Raw genomic sequence first — 23,854 nt, 5'->3', positions numbered from 1 at the left:
CTTCTATTCAAATGCCCTCCGTGCTTAGATAACAACTAATATTGTTTTAAAATGCATTGCTTATCTATACTTTGACACCTACAGTGTTACCAGACATTCCCCTTCTCCTCAATAATCCATAGTAATATCTGCTTCAACCGACGCAATTTATGTGCTATGTTTTGCTCTGAAGCGGACCCATTTCTAGGCTGTGTGAGAGTCTTGTTTTGGCAAATGAGAATCCCCAGTCATTTAAGACCGGCAGCAACAGGATTTGAATTCTTCCAACTGCACGCACCCCCTGCACTCCCTGCACTCTTATAAGCTCTGGCAAAAATCAAGGCATACACAATTCCTGGGGGGGTTTGAAAGTGCTATTCAACAAAAACATAGTGCACAGATCCGAGGCTAAGTTACTATTGTGACTCAATACAGGCTACAGCTGTAGATTAGGCCCTGTAGCATTGCTATTGCTGTTGCATATTCCAAACCTAGCCGATATCATGCCCAAGCTTTGCCAAAAGTACATTTATTTTCGTATCATACTATGTTAGATGATATGTGATTTCAACCGCTGATTGCTGCTTTAAAAGCATACAAAACAAAGCCGCAGCATTCTGACTCTGACTTGTGTTGGGTCTTTATGCCGTCATGACGATATGGGCTACTGAACATACAGAACACCCTCCAAAGGCAACTAACACCCTCTTGTGGCAAACAAGTTGGACTCACTGAAGAATTATAATCATGAGTCATGCTGCTGTTTCCTTTTGTGTGTAGCTCCCACCCATTACACCTTTGGTGTTCACAAATCTGTAAAGGGACTGGATAAGTGTAAGCAATATATAGCAGTAGCTGCCCTTCACAGTATGCTACATGTTGGGAATTTTTTATCCTGTGATGGCTGGTGTGGGTGCAAGCTTTTGCTCTATCCTAGCAGTAACACATCCGATTCTACTAATCACATTTTTAACAAACATTATTCGTCTTCATTCACTGCTTTAATTAGGAGTGTTTCTGCTTGACTGGAGCAAAAGCTTGGACCCACACCAGCCTTTGTGGGGTAAGACTGACCACCAATGAAAGAAAAGACATGAAATACCCGTTCATGAAATATGAAATAATATTTACCAGAGTTAGTCCATTTATTTCTTGTTTACATTTTACGATTCATCTTACAGTTTTGGCTTACATACACAGGAAAGGGACTTTTTGAACAAATACACAGACCTGAAGAAATAAAAGGTTGTTCAATATTTACAGACAAGAAAAACTAAGCTATTGAGAATTTCTTTATATACAGATAAAATGTATACCAAAGGCGAGATTATACAAACTTTATGGAAGCAACATAGCATTGAATGCAGTTTCACCATCAGAATCTGTGTTTAAACTGCATTTTATCCAATTGTATTAGCATTCATTAATCAATCATCTTTTTTAAATGTAATGAATTAGAAACATACACACAAAATGTTGGGAGACATTACATACATTTAGCCCACTATCAGGAAAATAAACTGGAGCATGGGGGTTTTTAATGCTCATCTTGGCATTATAAACTCTTATAAAACAATCCATACCACTATGTCCTCTCACAAAGGTGCATTAACAAATATTTACAAACATACTGTAATGGTTGCAATGATTATTAGCAACAGGGGGCTGTACTATCACCATGGCAACAACAGACCCTTTTACCAAAGATTTTTATAACTAGCCCAAGATAGACCAGAGCCTTTTATTTTCAATGGGAGCAAATGAATCATAGTGGGCAGAACCAAGCAAGAATATGGGCAGAACCAAGCACTAGCTAGAGAGATCCTATTGGCGAATTCTAGTATTTATTTGCATATTTACATTAGGGAACGTCTACTTTGTGAAGTGTGCAATAACCCAATTCGCCCTTGCACTCCTAAACAATACAGTTTTTTAAAACTTTGGCAAAGGGTAAAGTTTACAAGACGTTGTCCACTCTGTTTGTTACAGATTACAGAAAACTCAAATGTTTCATCAAGGAAAGAATTTGCAAAATGTCAGCCAAAATCCATCTGGCTCCATCTTCTCCCAATGCCAGCCACTAGGCTTCGTCTCATCACCATATCTGGTAGTGAGTGGAAACAGCAACCGGATGCTTCACATTTATCCATCCGGTGAAATATCTCTGTCTCATTGTTCTGTGCTTTTACGATCAGTGTTCATGTGAAACAATGAGACGATAGACAGTCCGAACTTAATACACTGAAATGGGGGTAAGTGAACTAATAAAATAAATTCCTAATTTGTATGCTGTACAGACAGATAAGGGATGGACATATACACTGAAAGGATAGATAAGGAAAGGATGTGTTGTGTACAATAAGTTATACTTACCAAAAATGTAATGGTGTGTATTTGTTTATGCAATTTCACAGTTGATATTCAATACATAGTCTATATTTTTCAGATTTGTATAAGCATTTTACATGCATTAAAAACACAAGACCCAACTAATAAAAAGCAACAGATTTTTTAGAGCATTACATTTTTGTTTCCAAGCTGTTTTGAGTGCATGTTTGAATTTAGCCTATTTGAGAGCATGTGTATGCTACTGACAGCACGGAAATAGTCTGGATCTGGGTCAGAGCTCTACTTCTCAGGTAAATCCCACTGTAAGCCACAGGTTACCATGGAGATGTCAGCATTACCTTAGAACTCTTGACAGCCAGTTAACCTGTATTTATGCGGGCACCTGTCCACAAGTCAGACTTGACAATGTCAACTCTGCTGTTGCATAAAACCTGGCAGCCATTTCAGACACACTCGTAGAAATACGTCAAAACCAAACCCACAAGTTTTGCTGTGTTAAAACAGACATTCCAGCTGACAAAACGTCCACCTTTTTAACCTTTTATTAAAACACACGTACTTACAAAAATATATGTTTCCGCAAACAGACAAAGCAAACTCCTTTAACCAAAAGCAGAGCACCATCAGCTATTTGTAGAGCTAAGTTCCTGTGAAAAATCCAGTGGAATGTTGATCAGTTGCATGTGTGTACAACACAGTGGTAGAAAACAGGCCTCTGAAATCTCTGTCGGGACAGGCTAAAAGCCTAAAAACAACATCCCTAGAGGAGCTCCTCCATCTTCATGTTCAGAAAAATACAACGTAATCCCTCACATTCATCACATTCAACCATCAAATCTTTATCAATGTCTTCCAACTCATACACTTGCCATCTGCAGGGCTCTGTTTTCAGTGCCTTTAGGTTGTTCATTCCTACTTTCCTTTTCATCACTGGTATCATCCTGCTCACCAGTCAAAAACAGAAAGACCAACAAATAACACCTGGACTATTGTGACTTTGAGAACCATATCCAGGCGTAATACATCCCAGAAAAAAAAGGTTTTGATTCTTTGAACACCTGACTGATGAAGGGCTTTGCTAAGGCCGGGGCATACATGGATGGACCCATCTAGAGACAGGGAATCCTATTACCTGTACTGGATCTTGGGAGCAGCGGTAGTCATGACCATTCGGTTATATCCAGCCGTTGCTCTTTTAAAGTCCTCTCAGTTCCTCGGCCCAGCGAGGGGGAAGGCAGAACAGAGAGGAAATGGATGGCAAAAATAGCAGAATGTCTCTGCAGCGTAGCGCACAGAGCCCTTGCTGCCACACCGTACAGCTGGTTGACTGACATCATGGGCTTAGTGATCAGACATTTTTAATGAGGCAGAGTGGGGTAGTGCTTAGTGGCAGGGGTCGAAGGGGTATTTGGTGACCCCACCGTGAAGCTCAACCACTGCCTCTGTCCAGGTGATGAGGTCACCAGCCATGTGACCTCCACAGGAAGCCTGGCTGTAGATTTCATTGGGCGTGAGAACGCGGGACCACAACTGGAGGTCTGACATTTCGCCCACGAAGGACTGGGTGGCGTCAAATCGGCCACCTAGGGCGTCCTGTTAGGAAAGCACAGCATTATTATTAAGTGTAAAGGCCCACAAAACATGAACAAGAACAATCTATCCCACAGTAAACGATGAAGACGCAATTATTTAAATGTCTGAGTTTTCCACCTTTTAATTCCTTTAAAACAAGGTTGGTTAGTCACTAACAATGTTCTAAAACTAGGCAGTTCAGATCAATCAACCTTTGTTCTTAAACCTTCTCATGACCTAGTGTCATTAGCTAAAATTGTCCATGATGATATTCTAACACGCAACCTTTGTGGTTGCTAGACTTTTGCATTATATGCCAATCCCCTATCCACCCCTACTAACCACCCTACTTTTGTTTTAGCCTTAAGTAAAACTTCTGTCTAATGTAACCATACCATACATATCATACTAATTTGGGTGTGCCAGATTTACATTTACTATCTTACGTCTAGTCTATGAGACCAGGCTGGAATCTCTCTGTATGTCTAGATCAACATACAGTTCTTACATTCATCTTAAGATAGCGAAGTGAGACAACCACATATCACAGTCACCAATGTACTGATTTCCAAGCTTAGTTTTTGGCAATAGCCTGTGTCTTCTCAGGACACAACTAGACGATAATCCGCTTTAACATGATTGTATTAACAGCTTTTAGTGTTTGCGAATCCTAAAATCAGCAAACACACACTGTAAGTGTGACAAGTAATTCCCTGATGGCAACATTTTGTCAGCTGTGGGATCCAGTACTGATATTTAGAAACGTACAGTTCCTATCCCAGCTTTTATATGTTCTTCAGAACTTTGAGTGTGAAAATTCATAGAAATAAAACGTAGAGTTGTACCTGTTCCTGGCCCAGAATAAAGACTCCACCAGGCTTGATGGGATGCCATGCAGATAGATTCTCTCCAGATCCCCTTTTTACACCGTCCTGGAAGGCCTCCCAATGCCCATCGTGTGTTGACCACGTCACGCACAGATGTTGCCACTTTCCATCCGTCATTGCCATGGGCAATGTCACTGCCTGTGCAAAGAAAATAGAGGCAATGGCATAATTAACTAATTGCATGATTGGCTAATTGATTGATTGATTGGCTTAATCCGAAGAGTCTAAACAAAAGATTTCCATGAGTAAAAAGAGCAAAGTCACTGCCTGTTCGGAGAAAGAGAGATTATTACCAGTTTAATTGACTGTCACAGAACAGGATATTAGTGTCATTGTCTTGGGCATTTAGAAAAATGACACCTTCAGAAGGTAAATTAAACACAAATGTTGTCTTTTTTTAAGGGAGATATTTTGTAAAAGATTTGCCAGGTTTTGTGAATAGGTACAAATAGCTCACCAATTGAAATGCGATGGCCTTCTTTTCTTTTGTGTCATATCCTTCAGGTGCCATAGCTAGGCATCTCCCAGGTTTAACCACCAAATCCCCTCTTGTCTGGGAGAAACCCTGACTCATGCTGAGGTATGGGCCCAGACCATGTGTCTATCCCCGTGTCCACCCTCTCATTAGACGTCTCTTCACATGACTGTGCTAGGTAAGCTGCTTGCCCTCTGTGGTCTTATGCCATTAGGGAGGATGATAAATGAAGACAGAACCACTGTCTCTCAGGAGGCAAGACTAGGTGAGAGCAGGCAGCAGGTGAACTGTAACTGCCTCCTGCCTCACTTCTTGAGGACAGGAGATAAATCAAATTCCGGTGCCTGATCGGATAAGAGTGGAGTCACCTGACACTGAGGTGTAAGCTTGCTTGCCTTGAGGTGATTGATTTTCCACTTGTGCTGCCAATGGGGCAACTGACTGATAACATAAGCACCGTCTTATTTAAAATTTTGATTAAAAATGGTGAAACACTCCTTTCTAAATGCTTCAAATCAAAGTTTATTTGTCACGTGTGAATACAACAGGTGAAAGGCTTACTTACAGGCTCTAACCAATACTGCAAAAAAGGTATTAGGTGAACAATAGGTAAGTAAAGAAATAAAACAATAGTAAATAGACGGGCTAGATACAGTAGCGAGGCTATAAAAGTATCGAGGCTACATACAGACACCAGTTAGTCAGGCTGATTGAGGTAGTATTTACATGTAGATATGGTTAAAGTGACTATGCATATATGATAAACAGAGAGTAGCAGCAGCGTAAAAAGAGGTCTGGGTGGGGGCACACAATGCAAATAGTAGCCATTTGATTACCTGTTCAGGATTCTTATGGCTTTGGGGTAAAAACTGTTGAGAAGCCTTTTTGTCCTAGACTTGGTACCACGTGCCATGCGGTAGTAGAGAGAACAGTCTATGACTGGGGTGACTGGGGACTTTGACAATTTTTAGGGCCTTCCTCTGACACCGCCTGGTGTAGAGGTCCTGGATGGCAGGCAGCTTAGCCCCATTGATGTACTGGGCCGTACGCACCGTCTGTAGTGCCTTGCGGTCAGAGGCCGAGCAATTGCCGTACCAGGCAGTGATGCAACCAGTCAGGATGCTCTCGATGTTGCAGCTGCAGAACCTTTTGAGGAACTCAGGACCCATGCCAAATCTTTTTAGTTTCCTGAGGGGGAATAGGCTTTGTTGTGCTCTCTTCACGACTGTCTTGGTGTGTTTGGACCATTCTAGGTTGTTGTTGATGTGGACACCAAGGAACTTGAAGCTCTCAACCTGCTCCACTACAGCCCCATCAATGAGAATGGGGGTGCGCTCTGTCCTCCTTTTCCTGTAGTCCACAATCATCTCCTTAGTCTTGGTTACGTTGAGGGATAGGTTGTTATTCTGGCACCACCCGGCCATGTCTCTGATCTCCTCCCTATAGGCTGTCTTGTCGTTGTCAGTGATCAGGCCTACCACTGGTGTCGTCTGCAAACTTAATGATGGTGTTGGAATTGTGCCTGGCCATGCAGTCGTGGGTGAACAGGGAGTACAGGAAGGGACTGAGCACGCACCCCTGTGGAGCTCCAGTGTTGAGAATCAGCGTGGCAGATGTGTTGCTACCTACCCTCACCACATGGGAGCGGCCCGTCAGGAAGTCCAAGATCCAGTTGCAGAGGGAGGTGTTTAGTCCCAGGGTCCTTCGCTTAGTGATGAGCTTTGAGGGTACTATGGTGTTGAACGCTGAGCTGTAGTCAATGAGTAGCATTCTCACATAAGTGTTCCTTTTGTCCAGGTGGGAAAGGGCAGTGTGGAGTGCAATGGAGATTGCATCATCTGTGTATCTGTTTGGGAGGTATGCAAATTGGAGTGGGTCTAGGGTTTCTGGGATAATGGTGTTGATGTGAGCCATGACCAGGTTTTCAAAGCACTTCATGGCTACAGACGTGAGTGCTACGGGTCAGTAGTCATTTAGGCAGGTTTTTAGGCAGGTTTCCTTAGTGTTCTTAGGCACAGGGACTATGGTGGTCTGCTTGAAACATGTTGGTATTACAGACTCAATCAGGGACATGTTGAAAATGTCAGTGAAGACACCTGCCAGTTGATCAGCACATGCCCGGAGCACATGTCCTGGTAATCCATTTGGCCCTGCAGCCTTGTGTACGTTGACCTGTTTCTAGGTCTTGCTCTCCGTAGCCGACGTGAGTGTGATCACACAGTCGTCTGGAACAGCTGATGCTGTCATGCATGCCTCAGTGTTGCTTGCCTCGAAGCGAGCATAGAAGTGATTTAGCTCGTCTGGTAGGCTCGTGTCACTGGGCAGCTCGCGGCTGTGCTTCCCTTTGTAGTCTATAATAGTTTGCAAGCACTGCCACATAAGACGAGCGTCGGAGCCGGTGTAGTATGACTCAATCTTAACCCTGTATTGATGCTTTTCTTATGTGTTTGATGGTTCGTCGCAGGGCATAACAGGATTTCTTGTAAGCTTCCGGGTTAGAGTCCCATACCTTGAAAGCGGCAGCTCGACCATTTAGCTCAGTGAGAATGTTGCCTGTAATCCATGGCTTCTGGTTGGGGTATGTACGTACCCCAACCATCACATTATGACACATCACAGTAGGAAACCTTATAGTAGGAGAGTGTATGTTTGTAAGAAGTGAGGACAAAGATATAGATCTTCACAAATTGGTCACTAGGGGCACAACGTGAAAGTATGTAAAATAATCAATCATGCTCTTACCTTGTCGTTGACCAGTAGTTCCATGGGGTTGTTGCCCCATTCGATCAGAACCAGTTCGTTGGCCTGTCCCGGTACAGAGTAGGAGAAGGGAGTGCCGAGGCCAGGCCCTGATCCTCCTTTTATCCAGAGGCAGACAGTGAGGGCGAAGATTTCGTTGAGTAGGGTCCTCTTTATTTTTCCATATATGTAGTTAGTGCGCATAGGGAAGCCAATCTGGAAAGCATCCGGACTCTTTGGCTTTTTCCGGGTACCTGTTAGGGTACAAGACAGCAAAATATGAGCAATGAACAGCTGATACTGAGTATTTGTACCTGCAAATACAACTCTGCATGCATGATATAACTTGGAAAATAGTATACAGTGTCAAAGTGGGTTATTATCAGAGTTTCAATACCAGGGTCAGTGTTCCTGTGGTTAAGGTGGCTCAGCACAGTTTCAAGCTTGTTGTGTCCACGGCCAAGAGGTCTTGGAGCCGGCGGCTTGCTGTTATAGGATGGACGAGGATGATGGCCATGGTCGTCGTTGCCATGGTGACCATCGTCACTGTGACCGTTTCCATGGTGGTCATCATGGTGGTCATCGTGAAGATCATCATGGTGGTCATCGTGGTGAAGGTCATGATGGTCATCATGGTGTTCGCCATGACGGTCGTTGTGATGGTCATCATGGTGTTCGGCATTGTGGTCGTTATCGTGGGTGTCATGGCGGCCATGGCTACGATCATAATGGCGGTCATAGTGTCGGTCATGGTGACTGTTTTGACGGTTGTTGTGGCGGTTGTTGTGGCGGGTGGGGGTGGGGGTGGAGGTGCGGGTCTCGTGGTGGTCATCATGGTGATCGTCGTGGTGACTGGGTCCATGGTGGTCATCGTGTCGATCATCATGATGGTGGTCGGGTCCATGTTGGTCATCGTGGTGGTCGTCATGATGGTCATCGTGGTGGTCGTCATGGTGGTCATCGTGGTGGTCGTCATGGTGGTCATCGTCATGGTGACCATAATCATGATGCCCACCGTAGTGATTGTTGAGCTGCTTCTCAAGTGCATTGATTTTGCGTTGCAGGAGGTCTCTCAGTGAGCTTGAATAGGAGCTGGAGGAATTCCTGGCCTGGAGAAAGAGAGAAAATTATTAATAGTTACTATTACAAATGTTATTAGTCCATGTGCTTGGTTATTCAAACTTTGTGGAGCAAACTAGAATATCAGTTGGAATTTATTTCCATAATAGGACTTTTTTTGTATTTGTTTACCACTTTTTCTCCCCAATTTCGTGGTAGTTACAGTCTTTTCCCATCGCTGCAAGGTAAAGAGGTAGAGGTAAAGGTCGAGAGCCAAGCGTCCTCCGAAACACAACCCTGCCAAGCCACACTGCTTCTTGACACACTGCTCGCTTAACCAGGAAGCCAGCCGCACCAATGTGTCGGGGGAAACACTGCACGGCTGGCGACCGAAGTCAGCGTGCATGCGCCCGGCCCGCCACAAGGAGTTGCTAGAGCGCAAGGAAATCCCGGCCAGCCAAACCCTCCCCTAAGCCTGACGATGCCGGGCCGATCGTGTGCCGCCTCATGGGTCTCCCGGTCCCGGCCGGCTGCGACACAGCCCGGGATCGAACCCGGATCTGTAGTGATGCCTCTAGTACTGCAAAGCGTTGCCTTAGACAGTTGAGCCACTCGGGAGGCCAATCTCAGCTGAACACTCTTTGTCTAACACCCTCAAGACATTTGGTAACACTTTCTATGAACCATCAGTGTTATTAAGTGCTATTAATGCTTGTATAGGATATATGCCACTGTGATGTCTTATAGCACGTTTGTTTTGGTAACACTTTATTTTTAGAGCCTGACTGATATATATAGTTTCATTATTCAGTAAATGGGATGGAAAAAAGTGAATCGCATGCTTATCTGAACACTAGCGTCCATTCTCATTTTCATTGTCACAATGTAAGAAATCAACATTTGAAAAAAATTCTTGGACAATTACTCTTTTGGATGGAAATTTAGGAGAACTTGGTGTGGAAAAATGTAACTTTTCAATTTCCCTGTTGTAAAACACTAAATCGACAGATAAATTGGTGTTGGTCAGTTTTGTCCCACAAAATATCTGAATCGTTATCGGACCCCAAAGAAAACAGATAGGTTGGGCTCTACTTTCTATGAACCACCAGTGTTATTAAGTGTTAGTAGTACTTGTATAGGATATAAGCCTATAGCATGTCTCATAGCAAGTCTTACAATTCATTATAGAGTGCTAGAATCACTTTAAGAAAATGGGTGAGAATCAATTAGAACCAAAAAATGATCTTTCGGAATCCCCAAAATGTTGGTCAAATAAGTTGGATTTTGTATATACAGGAACTTCCTTGATTCATGGGAAAATAAAGAAAATAAAAAGTTGGTTGTTAGTGTCAATGGTCATATGTCATACAATCACTCAACAAGACCTTCTCCTAGGCTTCATGAATTCCCATGGGATCAGTGCAATATATCCTCTAGGGTGAGAGTCAGGATAATTAACTAATCAACTTAGGTCTTCCTACGCATGCACATGGATGGAGCTTGGGCTGTAGGCCACTGATATCCTCACGGCGTGAGAGAAAGCTGGAGCACCCATTGTCGTGCTTCATTTCAGGTCAGTAGCGAGACACAGTGCCCCGTAGTGACGCATAAGATAACCTAAATTCACACAAAGGACCAATAAGCTTCCTATCCCTCTTCCTACTCAACCTTTGTTGTTGTTCCCACTGACCTGCAAGTTCTCCAGCCTCTCCTTGAGTGTCTGTAGCGTTTTCCTAGTTTTCTCAGGGGAGAAGGCCCCATGCTTGCTCCCAGCGTTGTCCTTCCCTCGGTGGTGTGGGTCAGATCGATGTCCATTGTTCAGTGGGTAGTGTGGATCCCCGTGGTGGTCAGCATCATGGTAGGCATGGTGCGAGCTCGGGTGATGGGTGTTGAGACGCGGGGTTCCATGGTGGTTGTCGTGATGGTCATCGTGATGACCCACCCCCCGGCCAAAGCCCTCACAGAGGGTCAGCTTGGCAGTCAGCTCCCTGATCGTCTCCCGCTGGTCTAAGATGGTCTCCTTTTGCCGCACCAGGCTCTCGCGAAGGTGCAGGATGGTGGATTTGGCCTCGTCTGATATTCCTATCCCCATTCCCATCGACCTCCTGCCATTACCATTGGGCGCCCCTGCAGCAGGTCCATGATGCCCATTACTGCTGGGTCTGTCGTGGGCAGGTCCGTGTGCTGCCCCGCCTGGTGTGAAGCAGCTGGGGTCTGCATCCGCTGGAATCGGGGTACAAACAAACTTTGGCTGGGCTCCATAGTCATAGTCTAATCCCGGCAAACTAACAACAGCCATCGAGGAAGATATGAGAGTATAAAGGAGTAGAGAAAAAAGAGGCAAAGAGGGTAGGATGAAAACTGGGAGTACTCCACTCCAACGCATTTTCACTTTAGGCAAAAGCATCAGGGGTGGAATGGCGTTGTCGGGCATATTTTTGTTCTCTCCTGTCAAGGGAGACTGTCCTTCCACGCTTTATTTTTGGTGTGATGTATACCACGAGTAGAGGTCATTTGGAGCGGATGGCAAGCTGATTTGACACATGGCAAAACAGTCCAAAATCCCCTGTCCAACAGGGTTGCTTCCTTCAAGAAGTGTTCCAACACGCAGGACCTTGTGCCAAAGCCCTTTGTGCCAAAGTCCTTTTCCTCTGTTCAGGGAAGAGGGGTCTGCCTCCAGGTGTACCCTCGTGGCACAACGTGCCTCCTGTGTTCGGCAGCCAAAGTAATCCCTTTATAGCCGGCTTCTATCTATCCGTGAGGGCCGATGGTGCTTCCATCTGGAAGGAAAAGACAAAGGCGATAAGTCATAAATGTAATTGGCACTTTAAAGACTTTTTTTTAAGTCTTGAGAAATGCTATCACTTCAGTGAGTAGACAACAGCAACATACGAGGGCATGATCAGAAGTACCTTGATGTACTGAACAGTACAGAGCAATAGGATGGCGATGACAGAACTCGAGCAGAGCAGCGGTGGGGAGTAATGGAGCTAGGGTCATAAACAATTAAACTACAATTATTTAGTCAATCAGTCACCGCTATTGGTTTTCAATGAGCCAGCAATGGCCTTCAGTGAATGATGCCAACTGCATCAACTGAGAACCCCCCTGGGCAGTGTAATCAGATTACAAGGCAGTCAACAGGATGCAGTTAAATGAATGATGGTTTTCATTTTAATGTGGGCAGGCAGGCAGTTTACTATGCAGGGCTAGGAGGTTATTCATAGGGGAACAACAGGGGAACAGTTGTGCGAGACAAGGGGCTGTCACCAAAGAAGCTATATTGAAAGAGCCGCAAATAATGCCAGTGTGATTGAGGTGGTGTGTACAGACTAGGATACAGTAGCACCGTAGCTCTGAGTTACAATGTACAGTAATGGAAAGAACTGCTCTTGACCAGGGGTATAGGTTGTTTATGCACATGTTTATCTGGGGAATGGCATTTACTGACCTATTATGCAAAGTTAGCATTGTTACGTTTATATGTTATTCCTAATCAGAGATTGTATTCCATCAAACCACCTAAATGACTTCAGCAAACATTCTAAGAGTAGGTATAAGGCCTCAATTAATCCAGCACTTCCTGAATAGGTCAGACAGAGAGTGAGGCAAAAAGAGGAGAAGGTAAAAGAGAGCACAAGGACACTTTCTTATAAGGCTCTTACCCATCCCCATGGCTATCATCAAGTCACCACGCCTACCGATAGGCCTACTTCTTAAAATATAATCCCCAGTCCTATATTTTGACGAGATTAATACATACAATATAAATTTGTCAATGTCAAGTTGGCAATTCTTTATATCAGCAAGCTATATTTCTTACATCTACAGTGTAGTAGACAAATAATGTGTTTAACTATTTTCCTTACTGTAAATTTACAGCAGTAAGAAAAATAGTATTGTAACATACATCTCTGCTGTAAAGCAAAATTACAGTATTAAGTTTGGTGCCTGTATAATGCTGTAAATGTAGTAAAATTCTCCCTAAAATCTAAATGTAAGAAAAATACATTTATTCAAATTGGTAAAAACATTAACAAATCAACAACAGAATTGACAATAGAAGTAAGAATTGTTAACACATATGTAAACCAAAAAAGATCATTACAACACTAATTTAAAAACTATATTGTGTGGGGGAGAGAGTGAGACAAAGAGAGAGAGGAAGATGTAATTGTACCCAAGATGGAGATTGGGTACAATCCTAGATCCATGGTCATCAGAGCAACTATTCAGGGTAAGGGGGTTTAGAGGCGCTGAAACACACAACGGAACAGTTTGGACTGGAGAGCAGATAGGAGAGAAAAGTCAGCCCCGCATCAGGTGTTCCTCATGGGGCTCCGTAACAATCATCCTCAGTTCTGATTTGTCAGCTCTTCTCACCCCTAGGACAAGCATAGACAAATTAAGAATAGAATGAGAGGCAGAGAGCACCAGAGCTGTTACTCTGTGGGTAAAAAGATAGGTGACAAGGGACATATCAAGCCAGTGTCGTGTGTGTATGTGTCACAGGAGGTTGGTGGCACATTAATTGAAGATGACGTGCTCATGGCTGTAGCTGAATCAGTGGAATGGTATCAAATACACCAAATACATGGTCTCCAAGTGTTTGATGCCATTCCACTAAATCTGTTCCAGCCATTGTTATGAGCCGTCCTCCCCTCAGCAGCCTCCACTGGTGTGTGTGTGTGTACTGTACTTACCTCACTAGAGATCTTCATTCAAACTCAGTGAGCTCTTGGAAGAATGGGGCAAGGTAGGGGTTGACACATCTTCAGGATTCATCATCTTGGGTTGATTCCAACCTGTACAGCCATATATCCAATTTAGTTTATGAAATCAATTGCGCTATTGAACAAATACAAATAAGACAGCTAGATACACCTACCTCAAACCCTAGCTAACTAATAAAACATTGCTATAGCCTACACAACACCACAGGTGATTTTACCAGACTCAAAACATTTTCCTTTATTTCTGTGCCACTTAATGTTTGTAAACTACTGGTAAAGTGAACAGGTTTAGCTAATACTGTAGCATTATGGAACAATGTTGTTGAGAGGTTGTACGGACACGGACGTGTCACACGGTTGTGACAGCTAAGGAGGACATGGTCCCGGTGTTGTTGTCATTCATGCTCTTCCCCCTAGAGTAGACTGTATCACGATGACATCTAGATGGCTTCCAATATTCGTTATTTCTTGTGTAGACTGCTATCCTACTTGAAATCTAAAATATATATTTTTCAAATTGGCCACGTTACTAGCTACCGCCGGCGACACTGTGATAGAGCTGCCCAGTGGAAGCACCTTAGGTCGGCAGGCACCTCGACACAACACCGGTTCACTGGTCATTCTCATTGGCTTTAGCGGCTGAGGCTCGTGAGTAGTTTAATGGCCCTCTACGTGGTTTGTGTTAAATGCTGCATGTCAAGCCGTGAAAAAAATACATTCCGGCAGTAATATGGGTCATATCTTTTTAATTGCTATAAATAAGCCATTTTCTTTGTAGTAATGTTGAAAACATAATGGTCCAGAATCTGCACTCAGTTTATTCTCAATGCACTCAGAAGCTGCGGTACAGCGAAGCCCATCATCACAACAATTACTATCTGTGGGTCATTTATTTTCTAGGTCGCACAGCAAGATATTTACAAAGCAATTTAGAGCAGACTGAAATGGCTTGTGTCAACTTGAGCTAGCTAACTAGCTAGCTAAGTCAGCTAAAAAAAACATGCAGTAATTCCACGTTGGCTAGCAATAAAATAACTTATTTATAAGTCAACGTACAATACCTACCCAGTAGCTGCTGAACATTTTCTTCCACTTCACAGCAGCTTCAAAAATACATTTAATAAAATAGTCTGTTATTCATGTGTCTCACCAGACAGCATGAGGTTAGTGCCCGAAAGTGATCATTTGAATCTACAGCAGGCATAAGCTATTACAATAAAGAAATACAGTAGATTAGATTTTTTTACAGGAGACGTCCAATTACAGTTAATAACAGTATTTTGTTCGGCATTTACCCATTATGCAGTGCAATCTACAGCATTAATGCTGTAAAACAGATTTACAGTATTTTACTGTGCCACGCTACAATGTTTTACTATTGAAATGACAGAAAAGTCTCAGTCTAGTGAAAGATTCTGGTAATTGCTCAGATTTTCAATTCATCCAGAGTCAGATGAACTCGTGGAGACCATTTATGTCTCAGATTGCAGCCCAAATAAATGCTTCAAAGAGTTCAAGCAACAGACACATCTCAACATCAACTGTTCAGAGGAAGCTGCATGAATCAGGCTTTCATGGTCGAATTGCTGCAAAGAAACCACTACTAAAGGACACCAATAATAAGAAGAGACTTGATTGGGCCAAGGAACACAAGCAATGGACATTAGACTGGTGGAAATTTGTCCTTGGGCTGAGGAGTTAAAAAAATATATTTTTGGTTTCAAACGCTGTGTCTTTGTGAGATGCAGAGTAGGTGAACGGATGATCTCCGCATGTGTAGTTCCCACTGTGAAGCATGGAGGAGGACGTGTGATGGTGTGGGGGACCTTTGCTGGTGATTTATTTGGAATTCAAGGCACACTGCAGCAATACGATATCCCATCTGGTTTACACTTAGTGGGACTATCATTTGTTTTTCAACAGGACAATGACCCAACACATCTCCAGGCTGTGTAAGGGCTATTTGACCAAGAAGGAGAGTGATGGAGTGCTGCATCAGATGACTTGGCCTCTAAAATCACCCGACCTCAACCTGGTTGAGATGGTTTGGGATGAATGGGACAGCAGAGTGAAGGAAAAGCAGCCAACAAGGGCTCAGCACATGTGGTAACTCCTTCAAGACTGTTGGAAAAGCATTCCAGTTGAAGCTGCTTGAGAGAATGCCAAGAGTGTGCAAAGCTGTAATCAATGCAAAGGATGGCTATAACGGCGTTCGTCTGTTGAAGGAGAGTCGGACCAAAATGCAGCGTGGTGGTTACTCATGTTCTTTAATGAAAAAATAGCGATACATGAAATAACTAAATAAATACAAAAACAACAAACGAAACGTGAAAACCTAATTACAGCCTATCTGGTGAACACTACACAGAGACAGGAACAATCACCCACAAAATACACAGTAAAACCCAGGCTACCTAAATATGGTTCCCAATCAGAGACAACGAGAATCACCTGACTCTGATTGAGAACCGCCTCAGGCAGCCAAGCCTATGCTAGACACACCCCTAATCAGCCACAATCCCAATGCCTACAAAAACCCCAATACGACAACCCAATAAACCCATGTCACACCCTGGCCTGAACAAATAATTAAAGAAAACACAAAAATACTAAGACCAAGGCGTGACAGAATCCCCCCCCAAGGTGCGGACTCCCGGATGCACCTCAAAACCATAGGGAGGGTCCGGGTGGGCATCTGTCCATGGTGGCTGCTCCGGCTCGGGACGTGGACCCCACTCCATAAATGTCTTAGTTCCTCCCCCTTGCGTCCTGGGATAGTCCACCCTCGCCGCCGACCATCTGGTTGACTGGCAGATCTGGAAGAGTCTGGTTGACTGGCAGATCTGGAAGATCATGGCTGACGGGTGGATCTAGCTGCTCTGGCTGCTCCATGCAGACTGACAGCTCTGGCTGCTCCATGTAGATTGGCAACTCTGGCTGCTCCATGCAGATTGACAGCTCTGGCTTCTCCATGCAGACTGGCAGCTCTGGCTGCTCCATGCAGACTGACAGCTATGGCTGCTCCATGCAGACTGGTGCTTTGAGCAGACTGACAGCTCTGGCTGCTCCATGCAAACTGGCAGCTCAGGCTGCTCCATGCAGACTGACAGCTAAGGATGCTCCATGCAGGCTGACAGCTCTGGCTGCTCCATGTAGACGGGCAGCTCTGGCTGCTCTATGCAGACTGGCAGCTCCATGCAGACTGGCAGCTCCATGCAGACTGGCAGCATCTGGCTGCTCTATGCAGACTGGCAGCTCTATGCAGACTGGCAGCTCTGGCTGCTCCATGCAACCTGGCAGCTCTGGCTGCTCCATGCAACCTGGCAGCTCTGGCTGCTCCATGCAGACTGACAGCTCTGGCCGCTCCATGCAGACTGGAAGCTCTGGCCGCTCCATGCAGACTGGCAGCGTTGAACAGGCAGGAGGCTCCGGCAGCGCTGTAGAGGAGGAAGGCTCTGGAAGCGCTGAACAGGCGGGAGACTCCGACAGCACAGGAGATGAGGAAAACGCTGGCTGCGCTGAACAGGCGGGAGGCTCCGACAGCGCTAGAGAGAAGGATGGCTCTGGCTGTGCTGAACAGGCGAGGCGCACTGAAGGCCTGGTGCGTGGTGCTGGAACTGGTTGTACTGGATCGAGGACACGCACAGGAAGCCTGGTGCGGGGAGCTGCTACCGGAGGACTGGTGTGTGGAGGTGGCTCTGGATAGACCGGACCGAGCCTGCCCAACCTTACTTGGCTCGATGCCCACTCTAGCCCGGCTAATACGAAGAGCTGGTATGTACTGTACCGGGCTATGCACCCACACTGGAGACACCGTGTGCTCACTAGCATAACACGGTGCCTGCCCGGTCTCTTTAGCCCCCCGGTAAGCACAGGGAGTTTGCGCAGGTCTCCTACCTGGCATCGCCATACTCCCTGTGAGCCCCCCCCCCAATACATTTTTGGGGGTGACTCTCAGGCTTCCATCCGCGTCACCGTGCTGCCTCTTCATACCAGCGCCTCTCCGCTCTCGCCGCCTCCAGTTCTTCTTTGGGGCGTCGATATTCACCAGGCTGTGCCCAGGGTCCTTTTCCGTCCAATATCTCTTCCCAAGTCCAGAAGTCCTTTGATCGCTGCTCCTCACAATTAACAGGGAGAGTTGGCTCAGGTCTGACTCCTGACTCTGCCACTCTCTCCCTGAGCCCCCCCCCCCCAATCAATTTTTGGGGCTGCTTTTCGGGCTTCCTTGCCAACCGTGTTCCCTCGTATCGTCAGCTCTTATCTCCGGCTGCCTCTGCTCTCCTAAATGCCTCCACCTGTTCCCATGGGAGGCGATCTCTTCCGGCCAGTATCTCCTCCCAAGTGTAACAACCTTTGCCATCCAACACGTCTTCCCATGTCCATTCCTCCTTTCGCTGCTCCTGCTGTCGCTGCCTGTTACCACGTCGCTCGGTCCGGGTGTGGTGGGTGATTCTGTAACGGCGTTCGTCTGTTGAAGGAGAGTCGGACCAAAATGCAGCGTGGTGGTTACTCATGTTCTTTAATGAAAAAATAGCGATACATGAAATAACTAAATAAATACAAAAACAACAAACGAAACGTGAAAACCTAATTACAGCCTATCTGGTGAACACTACACAGAGACAGGAACAATCACCCACAAAATACACAGGAAAACCCAGGCTACCTAAATATGGTTCCCAATCAGAGACAACGAGAATCACCTGACTCTGATTGAGAACCACCTCAGGCAGCCAAGCCTATGCTAGACACACCCCTAATCAGCCACAATCCCAATGCCTACAAAAACCCCAATACGACAACACAATAAACCCATGTCACACCCTGGCCTGAACAAATAATTAAAGAAAACACAAAAATACTAAGACCAAGGCGTGACAATGGCTACTTAGAAGAATCTAAAATCAAAAATATACACTGCTCAAAAAAATAAAGGGAACACTTAAACAACACAATGTAACTCCAAGTCAATCACACTTCTGTGAAATCAAACTGTCCACTTAGGAAGCAACACTGATTGACAATCAATTTCACATGCTGTTGTGCAAATGGAATAGACAACAGGTGGAAATTATAGGCAATTAGCAAGACACCCCCAATAAAGGAGTGGGTCTGTAGGTGATAACCACAGACCACTTCTCAGTTCCTATGCTTCCTGGCTGATGTTTTGGTCACTTTTGAATGCTGGCGGTGCTTTCACTCTAGTGGTAGCATGAGACGGAGTCTACAACCCACACAAGTGGCTCAGGTAGTGCAGCTCATCCAGGATGGCACATCAAGGCGAGCTATGGCAAGAAGGTTTGCTGTGTCTGTCAGCATAGTGTCCAGAGCATGGAGGCGCTACCATGAGACAGGCCAGTACATCAGGAGACGTGGAGGAGGCCGTAGGAGGGCAACAACCCAGCAGCAGGACCGCTACCTCCGCCTTTGTGCAAGGAGGTGCAGGAGGAGTACTGCCAGAGCCTTGCAAAATGACCTCCAGCAGGCCACAAATGTGCATGTGTCTGCTCAGACGGTCAGAAACAGACTCCATGAGGGTGGTATGAGGGCCCGACGTCCACAGGTGGGGGTTGTGCTTACAGCCCAACACCGTGCAGGACGTTTGGCATTTGCCAGAGAACACCAAGATTGGCAAATTCGCCACTGGCGCCCTGTGCTCTTCACAGATGAAAGCAGGTTCACACTGAGCACATGTGACAGACATGACAGTCTGGAGACGCCGTGGAGAACGTTCTGCTGCCTGCAACATCCTCCAGCATGACCGGTTTGGCAGTGGGTCAGTCATGGTGTGGGGTGGCATTTCTTTGGGAGGCCGCACAGCCCTCCATGTGCTCGCCAGAGGTAGCCTGACTGCCATTAGGTACCGAGATGAGATCCTCAGACCCCTTGTGAGACCATATGCTGGTGCGGTTGGCCCTGGGTTCCTCCTAATGCAAGACAATGCTAGACCTCATGTGGCTGGAGTGTGTCAGCAGTTCCTGCAAGAGGAAGGCATTGATGCTATGGACTGGCCCGCCCGTTCCCCAGACCTGAATCCAATTGAGCACATCTGGGACATCATGTCTCGCTCCATCCACCAACGCCACGTTGTACCACAGACTGTCCAGGAGTTGTTGGATGCTTTAGTCCAGGTCTGGGAGGAGATCCCTCAGGGAGACCATCCGCCACCTCATCAGGAGCATGCCCAGGCGTTGTAGGGAGGTCATACAGGCACGTGGAGGCCACACACACTACTGAGCCTCATTTTGACTTGTTTTAAGGACATTACATCAAAGATAAAGGGCCTCATTGGCAAAATCCTGAAGTATCCCTTTAATAAGTCAATGGAATGACAAAATGTTATTGTTTTGGGTGATTACCTACGCACAAAGAATCTTCCCAAGCCTTGGCAAGTCAAAGTCTTCTGACCCGGAGGGACTTTCCTCCTCTAAAGGTTGACTCACTAATAGGATTCCCAGGATTAAAACCTGATGGTAGGGCAGAGGATTGGCCCTGGCCTGCTCACTTCAGAAAGTCAAAGCATCGTTATCACATGGGTCAGAGAAGCTGGGCCAGTCTACAGGCCACAAGCCAATTCAGGCCAGACGTGGGTTGACGTCTCCATATGCCCTGTCCTGTTGCTTTTAAGAAGCTTTTCCTCCTCGTGCCCTGCTGTGCTTGACTCATGCCCCACGTCATGCGTATTGAACATGGCTGATTGGCATGTAAACTTGGCACAGTGATTCCCCCTGTTGCTTGAACGAGACTAATGAAAGCCTGTGATCAATTAGAAAGAGTAGAGGAGACAAGGGTTAACCTTGACACAATATATAGAATACGCTACAATATAACTGCTCACAGAGTATTTGCAAATATTTGCACTCCACAAATAATGTCATAGAATAAGTGTTCAGTATACTATAGGTGCTAAGAATGGTACACAATTTCCTTTAACCTAAATCTAAATTAAAGTTTTAAAATTGTACAATATATCACTTCATGGGTTTGTATCATATAATATATTAGATCATGGGTATATACTTAGCACATTAACTGTGTAGAAATAGAAATAAAACCTTAAAACCTTTTGCGCTCAACACTGAAAGGACAATTCTGTTACTTTTCAACCTCATATTCATAATCTCCAGCACCAAACCAGTGTCTGCATATGTGAAACAGCTTATTTCTATGATCTGTGGTTAAAAAGTCCCCCTAAAAATGCTTCTCTGTGACATCACAGGGCAGGATTAAAAGTTTTTAAAAAACAGTGATTTTCAAAACCTGCAACAAGTTTCCAGTCCAAGGGAGGGTATTCTCTTGCTCCCCATGTCACCGCAAATCTCAGTGTTTGAAAGTCACTGTTTTTAAAATGTTTTAACTTTTGATTGTCATTTTTTACTTTATATTTTTTTCTACAAACCTTAGAAATGTGCCATTTTCACATGTTGACACTTCTATTGTGCTGGAGATAATGAAAATGAGGTTGAAAAATGGTGGAGTTGCCCTTTAACATGTACAGTGTGGCTCTTACTCATTCTCTGGGCACCACTGTACCATACCCCTGTGTGCTACCCCCGACTGTGTAGCACAATTACAGTGTACCACCACAGACTGGTCCATCCATGTAATTACTAAAACACAGTCTAAGTGGGACCCATGCTGTTTCCAACAAGTGTTTTGTTAACTGGAGTTTTTAAACATTAGTAACAGGAACATGTGATCAACAGACCCTTCATTTTGGCTTGTTAAACATGCTTGCTGATAACACTTCATATAAATAGGCTGAGCCGTGTTAACCTCACTGCAAGGGTTAAAGCAAAGGTCTAAAAGTTGTGCCCGACTTAACCTCAACCATGACACGATGTGACGTTCACCGCTGGGCAGCTACAGTATCAGGATCCTGCAGGACATGTGTCTCCTGCACAACTGTATACCATGCCTTCAAAAACTCCAAGTGTGTTAAGAATAAAACAAAGACACTTAATCTGACCATAGATTAGTAGAAGCTGCAGAGGAGCCAATGTTTCATTGTAATCCACAGAGGACAGGAAATGATCTAAAATAAATGACTGTTTCCTTTCAATCTTTCGTTCTAAAATAACTTGTGAAATGCAGTATTCTTATGACCAATAAGAAATATCTGCAACAAATAAATAATTGGTTCTGTATCACCACAAGTAAGTAGAGATGCCAAATATTTGAAGTTGTCAAAGGTGGGCCTGTGTCAAAGGTCATGTCATGACCTCGACACAAGCATGTGGCCACAAACCCATCCAGAGAACAGCTGAAAGAAGTCATTGGACTGAGAAATATGCCTATAGTGGTGAATATTCCCGCTAACACAACCAAGGTGATCGTCTGACTTCAAACTCTAAGTTCCCATTGACTCTGTAACTAGCACTATCCAAACCCGACTTGGCACAGTGGAAGTGTTTATGTACTGGGGAAATACCTTGTTATCCAACTATTTCGGACAAATTCTCTATTCAGTATCGCTAGTCAATCATCATGTTGTTATTTAGCATTACACTTTTAGAAAAAGGGGTTTCAAAAGGGTTCTTCTTGACATTTCAATCGACTTCTCTATTCTATATCTATTGAAGCATAATCACAATACCACAGTATGAACTTGAGAAAATATGCAGTTGACAAACAAGATTTCAGAAATGACCATACATGTTGAAAATGGAAAAATTACCAATAGTAATAAATAATACACAATCCAAATCCCAATGCAGCTTGAAAACAAACATGCACAATTGCAGCAATACATTTGGTTACTCCAAAGGAATTATTTTATTCCTAAATAAGCAGTCGCAACTTATCCATTTGTATGACTTAGTTTGACGGGACAATTTCAGATCATATACTAAAGTTGAAATATCACATTTGATCCTATGGAAAATCTGTCTATTGTAGAATGGATTTACATGAAAAACATTTACCTATTTCAAGTGACATATTATAGGCATTCGTAGAGTCCCAGGTAAAGTGTCTTGACAATTACTAACACTCTTCTACAGTGAGTGAGATCAATAAAAGCTATGCCTACAAATTTGAGCACATTGTTTTATACTACCTTTTTCTTCTGAATCCAAGACTTCAGAGAGTAAGAACAGCACCCTACAACTTGAGACATTTACTTTCAATCCGAAAGACTCAACTCTCCGTTTCTAAAATACAGTTATAGCCAGGCTCTCAACTCAACCGTTTGTACAAAGCAGATTATCCTGAAGGTAATCCAAAAATACCTTTTTTAGATTTGTATATTTACAAAAAAAAAGTGCAACCATCAAGGAGTAATAAGTGTTTTTTAGGGTGAATACGCTTCCTTACCTGGTCACAGGCTACAGTCCCAAGCTGGTTAGTCCATCCCCAAACACTGATCAGATTGAAAAGGATTTGCGCTAGGAGGATCATTTTAACTCTCTCTTCCTCTCCCGGTCTCTCTCACCCCTTTGTTTAAATATCCCTCCACTCCTACAGGTTCTCACGGTCAACCATTTTCTTGATTCTTCTTGGCTTTCTTTTACAGACATCCATATGTACCCTTTCTCAGGTTCTGTTTATTTCCCTACATAGCTTTGGACACACCTTTGCCCAAGAACACCCAAGCATTCAATTTGTTTTGAGTATAATACAGATGTTTATGAGCATATATTTACAATATGTAACACACAGTTGAAGTCAGAAGTTTACATACACCTTAACCAAATACATTTCAACTCAGTATTTCACAATTCCTGACGTTTAATCCTAGTAAAAATCCCCTGTCTTAGGTCAGTTAAAATCACCAGTTTATTTTAAGAAAGTGAAATGTCAGAATAATAGTAGAGAGAAGGATTTTTTAAAAACAGTCCTGTAGCTTAGCATCTGCGTCATCTGACCACTTCTTCATTGACCGAGTCACTGGTGCTTCTTGCTTTAGTTTTTCCTTGTAAGCAGAAATCAGGAGGATAAAATGGTCAGATTTGCCAAATGTAGGGTGAGGGAGAGCTTTGTACGCGTCTCTGTGTGTGGTGTAAAGGTGGTCTAGAGTTTTTTTCCCCTCTGGTTGCACATTTAACATGCTGGTAGAAATG

At 44.3% G+C, this 23,854-nt stretch overlaps 2 protein-coding genes across 3 annotated transcripts in view; one reads left to right on the top strand and one right to left on the bottom strand.

The window, feature by feature from the left end:
- Positions 1 to 1,084: 1,084 nt before the first annotated feature.
- Positions 1,085 to 23,157, bottom strand: LOC112229350 (neuronal pentraxin-1-like). 2 transcript variants are annotated; one of them, XM_024395168.2, is made up of 8 exons: positions 14,859 to 15,048; positions 13,764 to 13,865; positions 13,241 to 13,445; positions 10,751 to 11,840; positions 8,399 to 9,110; positions 8,005 to 8,255; positions 4,746 to 4,925; positions 1,085 to 3,921 (listed from the first exon to the last, which is right to left on the bottom strand). In XM_024395168.2, exons 4-8 carry the CDS (start codon positions 11,492 to 11,494, stop codon positions 3,712 to 3,714), a joined length of 2,097 nt encoding a protein of 698 aa, XP_024250936.2. In that variant the 5' UTR covers positions 11,495 to 11,840; positions 13,241 to 13,445; positions 13,764 to 13,865; positions 14,859 to 15,048; the 3' UTR covers positions 1,085 to 3,711. The 2 variants fall into 2 exon arrangements, with proteins under 2 accessions (XP_024250936.2, XP_042166112.1); XM_042310178.1 differs by lacking the exons at positions 13,241 to 13,445; positions 13,764 to 13,865; positions 14,859 to 15,048 and adding an exon at positions 23,109 to 23,157.
- LOC112229852 (voltage-dependent calcium channel gamma-6 subunit) overlaps positions 2,171 to 23,854 on the top strand; it is a 52,370-nt gene continuing 30,686 nt past the window's right edge. Inside the window, exon 1 of the mRNA XM_024395945.2 lies at positions 2,171 to 2,231. The gene's annotated coding sequence lies outside the window, so the exon portion shown is untranslated. The remainder of the gene's footprint in view (positions 2,232 to 23,854) is intronic.

The sequence above is a fragment of the Oncorhynchus tshawytscha genome, linkage group LG31 (genome assembly GCF_018296145.1).
Source record: "Oncorhynchus tshawytscha isolate Ot180627B linkage group LG31, Otsh_v2.0, whole genome shotgun sequence".
NCBI classification, from domain to species: Eukaryota; Metazoa; Chordata; class Actinopteri; order Salmoniformes; family Salmonidae; genus Oncorhynchus; species Oncorhynchus tshawytscha.
Note: the sequence above shows the minus strand (reverse complement) of the source record. Positions and strands in the feature narration are given on the sequence as shown.